This window comes from Kryptolebias marmoratus, linkage group LG17 (genome assembly GCF_001649575.2).
Source record: "Kryptolebias marmoratus isolate JLee-2015 linkage group LG17, ASM164957v2, whole genome shotgun sequence".
Classification (NCBI taxonomy): domain Eukaryota; kingdom Metazoa; phylum Chordata; class Actinopteri; order Cyprinodontiformes; family Rivulidae; genus Kryptolebias; species Kryptolebias marmoratus.
In genome coordinates this window covers 2316344-2324202 of record NC_051446.1, presented here as the reverse complement: position 1 = coordinate 2324202, position 7859 = coordinate 2316344, and the positions used below count along the sequence as shown (strand labels likewise).

The 7859-nt window shown below is 38.9% G+C and overlaps 1 protein-coding gene across 1 annotated transcript in view; it reads right to left on the bottom strand.

The window, feature by feature from the left end:
- Positions 1-1262, bottom strand: part of iqub (IQ motif and ubiquitin domain containing) — a 56329-nt gene extending 55067 nt beyond the window's left edge. Inside the window, exon 1 of the mRNA XM_017437543.3 lies at positions 852-1262. Within this exon, the coding sequence (XP_017293032.2) occupies positions 852-1008 (157 nt within the window). The 5' untranslated portion in view covers positions 1009-1262. The remainder of the gene's footprint in view (positions 1-851) is intronic.
- Positions 1263-7859: the final 6597 nt, after the last annotated feature.

Genomic DNA, 7859 nt, shown 5'->3' with positions numbered 1-7859 from the left:
GACATCAGAGATATGGTGAAATAATTACATGTGAAAAATACTGTCTGGGCCACCTGTGGAAAGTTTACTGGAGAATGTTATAGCAGTAATAACCATTTTCTACAGAAGCATTCTTGTGTCAGTTAATCTAAATCAGTGTTTTGGAATAACTGAGAGATTTTATATAATATATAAAGTCACAGTTAGACTTCATAACTGGGTATACACCAGCACCAAACATTATAGTGTACATTAGCTGGCATTTAATACAGTATAGTAATATTCAATTCACAAAATAAAATAAAGAAAATGTTAATTTTTCTTGTTAAAACTGTAAACATATTTCCTGTTTGTTGATGTTCTGAATAAAAATATAATTGGTTGCTTAAAACATTTACACAGTAAGGTATCTGTTAAATGTGTCTAAAAATGTGGAAAAGCAACTCAGGTTTTGTTAGCTGTTTGAGAAATTTTGTTCTCTCCAACTACGTTTGCTCACATCCTGTGCATCTCCTGGGGGCTAAGCCCCCCTTGTCCTTAAAACCTAGTGACGCCCCTGGTTCTAAGTGCTGTTGAAGCTGATTAAACTGCAGAGTTCTGATCTGGGGTTGAAGGTCTGTTCTGCTGATAGCTTTGCTCCACATTTTGTTTGTAACATTTGATTGCAAAGATTATTGTTTTCTGTGTTCCTGTAGGCTGAAGGTACTGTGATCTACAATTATAGTAGAGACAGCAGACATGACTTAAAACTGAGAAAATACTCAAAATATCGTGTTTGAATTGGCGTGTGATTGTCCCTGTATAATTTACACCCTGCTTCCCGGACTGGATGTTGACAGGAAGCCGATTGTGATGGAGCAGACTGGGCTCACCTGAAGAGGACCGACATGCCCCTGCCTCCTCTCCGTCTCTTCCCGGTCCTCTGTCGCCTCCCAGCGGCTCCTTCTCATCTCGTGTTGGGCTTTCCTTCGCGTTTTCGTCCGCTCCTTCATTTACATTGCATTCTGTCTTTTCTCCTTCATTCAACATTATGAAGTAAACTGACAAGCTAATACTTCAGTGACCTGAGGCGGACTGTGCTGAAGTTAACAAACCTCAGAAAAAACGTCCACAAGACTCGGGCTTTTCAACTAACAAGTAAAAACGAGAATTTAAACGCTGCATATTTTCGTTTAAACTCGTGAGTGTTTTCTTATGTCATAAAATTTAGCAACAAAATAAGCCAGCGAAAAAAAAGAAAGAAAAAACATTTCTTCCTAAGGTCAGCTGAGCTTGGTGGCAAAGTTTACCTGTTGCTATAGTAACGGCAAAGCCCACGTCTTAATGTGACATCACTACGGAACTACGGAAGCACATTGCGTTCACCAAAGAGAAAACAGAGGCACCGTATCTCATGAGAAAAGATCTCATAATTACAAGATCCTGATCTCATAATTATCCTTATTTCGTAATTATGAGATAACTGGAAAGGTGCTTTTAAGGCCCCTGCCTTAGAATCAGTGTCCAGTGTCCTTTTCAGTCCTTTTCATCCCAGACTGATCATCTGTCCTTCTGTGACTCTGTCTTCTGTCCACTTCCTCCACCTTCCTGTTTTCTTCTCACCGTTTCTGACTGTTGTTATAGTTACACTGGGGGCTATTTCTGTAGCCTCATAGTAAAACTGAACTGAATTGAATTTAAAGGTCAAGGTAATGGTACTCAACTTATACAAATGAAATGACTTAGTGAAGTATTCCTAACTATAGTTTTTCTGCATTCACATCATATCCACATTCAAGCTGAGTTAACTTAAAGTTTAGTTGTACTAACTCAGTTAATTTGAAAAAAATGATTTCTTTGAATATTTTAAGTTGTAACAACTTAATACAAATATCACTGTATTTAACAACTTAAACAGTTAATTTAGCTGAACGTTAAACATTAAAATACGACATAGTATTCAATTTGTAAAAGTCTGAATTGACAACATTAGTGTCAAGTGAAAAAGCAACATAAAAATTGCACTAAAGGTAAACTAGAAGAACTCAGAGTGCAAACCTCCACCAAAGCTACATTGTCAAGAAAATTTAAGTCAGATCTGGATCATGATTCGGATCACCACCAAAGTGTAATCAATTGTTTCTTGTAACAAACCCATATTTCCTGAAAATTTCACCAAAATCTGTTCACTAGTTTTTAAGTAATCTTGGTAATAAAGAAACAAACAAGCCAATCAATCTATTATCAATATATTCCAAGAACCATCTGGATAAACTTTACTTAACCAAATGGCAAACAGACCACACAAAAGCATCTGGCCAAGACCTAAGAGACATTATGATCTCACCATCAAGGATGACAGAGCCATATGATGTGCATCACATAAAATTGAAGTCAAAATCTTCTCATCATTGACCATAGTCACATCTTCCATTAGGTTCCTTTACAGACAGTTACATTTCAGGTGGAGCAGGAGAGCAGTGCTGTTTCTGTCTGCACCCAGCGCAGCTGTCAGCAATGACTCCTGATTAACCACATCATATAAAAGGCTGAGTTGAACCACCATTCATTGTGGATCTTTAAATGTTACACGATGATAGTTAGCGTGCAACCTTCTGTAAAACTCCTTGTACTTTATGAAACTTGTGAATGTACACTCATATTCACCCATTCTCTCTGTATTTTTTCATCAGACTGTACAAACATCTTATACCTTCTTGGAGTATTACAAAGAAAAGCTCTGTGTTGGTCCAAAACACTTGTGGCTGCAAATCTCATTCAGTACCTCACATACACTAATTTCCTCGCAGAGCTATGCAAAATCTTTGATCATCCTCTCTGTTAGGAAACAAACTTTGTCCTGAGAGGATTTATTAAATTTGTCCATTCAGATTGATAATCACTTAAAAGAAAGATACCTCAAAAGAAACTACAAATCCCAAGGACCAATCTCTTCCACATCACTCATTTACTCCACGCCAGCCGACAACAATGTCCGACAGAGATGTTCCAGGAGGAGAAGGATCCAACGACAAGTAAGCCAGCAGGTAAGTGCAACCGTAGGTACAGACAGGCAGGTATTTACAAAAAAACAGAACAGCAGTTCCTGAGGCAAAGAGGGAAGGTAAATAAGGCAAAGGGTTAACGTAGCTGAGACTTTTCAAAAACAGAGATCTAAGGCTGAGATCCTGACCCATAAGGCGCAATGCTCCTTCAAAGATCTGGAACCAGCCAAAGGCTTAAATACCGGTGCTGCTCGTCAGGATAATTGGCTGCAGCTGTGAAAGGAGAGTACTTGGCACCGCCAGCAGGGCGGGGACAGAAAACTCTGAATCCTCACAAATTTCTAGTTTTAGGAATGACATTACATCATATAATCAAGAGGTCGGGAGAGGTGGGGTCTGGCTCTTCCACAGTAATAGTATTTTTGCTGTGCAGTAAGTGAAATAAATAGGAGGCCATGCATTTGTTTTGGGGACAGTTTCAGCACGAGGCCTGGGTACACCAAGTATAGCAACAAGTGGACACAACTGACACAACTCAATTTCCTGTCCTTGTAAGTGTCACCAAAATGATTCATATGTTGAAAAAAGATTTTTTCTTTTGTTTCCAATGGTTAGAAAATTTAGATTTTAATTTGTTGTGGCTCATGTTGTGAAAATATGTTACCTTTTGTATAGGATGCAGTTATTTTGCCACAGTTTACTTATTTTTTTGTTGTATTGCTGTTATTGCAAGATTTGTACGTGAACATGGGAGGCTGTGGGACCTGCGAATGCAAAGAACGTACAAGAAAGGCCTTGAAACGGGCAGTCTGCAGCAGCCTGCTCAGTTCTCTAGCTATAAAGAGTGCACAAGACTACAAGAATGTTCGTCTAGGACCTCCGAACTGGCAGGCAGCCACAAGGTAACTTTTCAGTACTTGTGTTGCTTGTAACTTGATGGAGTGCTTAGAGCCTTTGTGTGTGTTTCCGTAGTGTTCACAGTGTTAAATAAACCAAGGTGAAGTGCCCGTCTCAAAGCAGCCATGCCTGTGTCGTCATTTCAGAGTTACAGTCCCAGTATGTCTGACATTTTCTAAAATAGGATTTCCAGTAATCCTTAAGTCTCTGACATGCCCAGAACATGTGTGTTAGATTACAAGGAATTTGTAAGCATCTGTCACATATGCCTCTGGTGTCTGGGTATATCTTTGCGAGTTTAGTTTTGCTATATTGTGCTCTATTAACGACTTTAAATTGTATCAGTTGAAATTTTAGACTAGATGAGCAGGATTTTATTCTGTTCAATGCAGCAGACCACCATTCTTCACTTAGGGAGATACCCAATTCTGACTCCCAGTCTGTTTTGATCTTGACCAAGGCAGATGGGGAGACTGGTGTTAGTAAGTCATATAGAAAGGATATGTGAGACCTTATGTTCGACCCCTGCTCACCTTATGCCCGAAATATGATTGTAATTCTTCAGCACAATTGAGAGAGGCTGAATTACCAGAGCGAAGAGGAGAGGTGACAGCAGACATCCTTGACGAGTTCCCTGCATCAAGGGAAAAAAGTTGGATCACACCTTTGGGGAAGTGTAGAGTAGCTGAATCCAAGAAATAAAATGATCACTATAGCCAAATTTATTAAGGGTTAAGAATAAGTAAGGCCACTTCACATGATCAAAAGCCTTTTCTGCATCTAAAGAAACAACTGCTTCTGGGACTTACAGTGTGCTTGGGGAGAGCATAATGTTAAGAAATTGACGCATATTTATGAAGGAATGTCAATTTTTTATGAAGCCTGTTTTATCCTCTGAGATCACGCTATGCATTACGGTTGTGAGTCGGTTTGCTAGAATTTTGGATATTATTTTTATGTCCACATTCAGAAGAGATATAGGTTGGTAAGACGAACAAAGATATGGGTCTTTTCCTTGTTTGGGTATTAATGAAATGGCCGCTTGCCTGAGAGTAGGTGGTAAAATGCCCTATATGAAGGCATCATTGTTCATCCTAAGCAATAGAGGTGCAAGTTTTACAGAAAACTTCTTGTAAAACTCGACTGAAAAGCCATCAGGCCCCAGCGATTTTCCGTTGTTCATTGATTTAATCGCCTTACAAATCTCATTCAGACTTAGTGGTGCATCAAGGCTAGTTTTCTCCTCAGCCGAAACCTGGGCATTTATATATTAGATAAAAAAAAGTTGTATTGGTAGATCATATTATCATATCATCAGATCATATTGACTTATACAATTGTGAGTAAAAGGTCATAAAAACATCATTTATTTCTCGAGGGTCAGATACTACTTGGTTAGTTGAGTTTTTGATTTGAGTAATCATCTGTGCAGCCCTCCTACCCTTCAAGTAGTTTGCTAGTAGACATCCTGCTTTTTCGCCGTGTTCATATCAGGTGCCTCTAGCTTTAAGTAATATTCTCTCTGCTTCCACAGTTGAGATCAGGTCGAACTCTGTCTGTTTATCAGTTTTCTGTTTGTGAAGCTCATGAGTAAGGCATTCAGCAGACTGGCTTTCAAGATCAGAAATTTGTTGCAATAACTTGTTTTTTTTGGTATTGGTTCCTTCTTCAGATCAGCAAAAAATGAGATTATCTCACTTCTAAGTACTGCTTTTACTCTTTCCCAGAGCAAACATGGGTTTGTGTCATTTATTTGATTGGTCCGAAGGAAGCAGTCAATTGACTGATTAATGCGTGAAGTTACCATCTGATAGAAGTACAAGGTCAAACCTCCAAAAACAAAAATGTCTTGGCTGTGAAACAAATAGCATGTCTAGTGTCAGAGGGGAGAGATCTGATATTACTCTTGTCTGGTAGTCAGTTGAATTCACTAAAGGAAGTAGTGTGTTATCAATTATGAAACTGTCGATGAGTGAGTGCGTTTTGTGGACATGGGAGTAAAAAGAAAACTGTTTATCTGTTGTGTGCACCACACATCTGTAAAACCATATTGGGACATGAATTGTAAAAGAGCTTGTGCCATCTTAGAAGGTTTGGGGTCTTTCGGGTTGGATTTGTCAAGTACTGGGTTAAGAACAGTGTTGATATCACCACCTAATATCAAGTAATGAGAGTCTAGTTTTGGTATTGAAGAAGCCAGTTTCTTAATGGAATCTTCATCATCATGATTAGGTCCATATAGACTCACTAATATGACAGGCTGTTGATAAAGGGTGCCAACCACAATAACATATCTGCCATTATTATCAAGGATAGTTTCAGACACATCAAATGAGACATTTTTCCTAATTAATATAGCTGCCTCATTGTTTTAGTGTTAAATCGAGAATGAAAAATCAAGTTTATCCAAGATCAACTCAATCATTGTTGGTCCCTAGTGTGTAAGTGTGTTTCTTGTAGGAAAATGACATCAGCATTTAGTTCTTTAATATGAGAAAGAGCTCTTTCTTTGTCTGACCTTTTGAGACACTGTTTTGTATTTATTAACAGTTAACCATATTTGTTGAAGATTTTAATAAATCTCCCTCAGGGAAATTTCTGGAGTGGTGTTCTAGTGAGCAATTAGTAAAGATTGCTGAGCACTATAAAATATGTGTGGGTGACAAACAGTTGAAAGAAAAATGCTAGCACAATCTTAAGGGAGAATTTGATTGAAATGGTGTTATAATTGGAAGTTTTCTTAAACCCAGAGCCATGTTGGCAGAGACTGAGAGACTAGGACACTATTTAACAAAAAAAGCAATGTCTTTATATTGTGACAGGAAAAACTGTTGAGGAAACAGGAGACCGGCAATGCCGAGGAACAGAAGGAGGACAGGTGAATAAACAGCCACGCTTATGAGAGAATTGATTGAGATTTTCTCCTTACAGTGAGGTTACAATGATGGCCGTTGAGAGGAGGAAGGATTCCAAACCCGGCAGAGGCAGTGAAGAGAGTGGCAGGTCGGAGCAGAATACATTGGAGCAGTATGGTCCAGAAGCTTGTTGGTTTGACTGAGGCTTTTCGGGCTCTTCACAGAGGTAGGAGCGGAGACAGAAAAGGCGATTCTCCTTGAAGGAACAAGGAACAGAGAGCACAAAAGCACAAGGTAAGTAAAACGTGAATATTTTTTTAAAGGTTTTAGATCAGGCTCAGAGCTTGCAACCAATAGGTATGCAACAATGAACTCTGGCAGGACTGGATCTTAAATACAGTCAATTAGCTCCGTCTCCTGTTGGACAAAGCCTGGAATCCTCACAATGTTTTGACATTGCTTTCTAAACCTGATGATTTGGGTTCAATGGTTGTACTGTCTCCTTGTTGGGATTTTGAACAACAAAAACAGATGTTAAAGCTAAGAATACAGTTGGAGAAGCAAAAGCAGTTGGCATTACAAAATTTGCCACAGCAAGCAGATTTGGATAAAGCTTTAGCTCTTTCCTCTGGCTCTCTCTAACAACGTTGTGTTTCAGAGCTCCTAATAGGTGTTGATTGGAACTGGAGGCAGCTGGATGACTACGGCCAAATATTTTGGGTATCCTTCCACAAGCTTCTCCCAATAGTTTGCAGGAATTTTGACCCATTCCTCATGACAGAGGACAGAAATTTTGGCTGCATTACTCACATGCACCTTTTCATCTCCGCCTTGAAATTCTTTACAGGACTGTGATTATTGATTTGTGATAAACACTTTTACATTTTACCATAGTTGGGCTAATTTGTACCCAAACTTCTTGGCTTTTTATGAAATGTGTGTTTCATGACTGCAGTAAATGTAGATACATACTTTTATAAAAAAGAAAACAGTATTTCTTGATGTCAGTATCAAACTCATACTTTATATATATATATAACTGGATATCGGGAAATCCTACCAATGGCTGGAAAAAGCTGGACTCAAGGACAGCACAGAGGCACTCATCCTGGCCGCCCAGGAACAGGCCCTAAACACCAGAGCA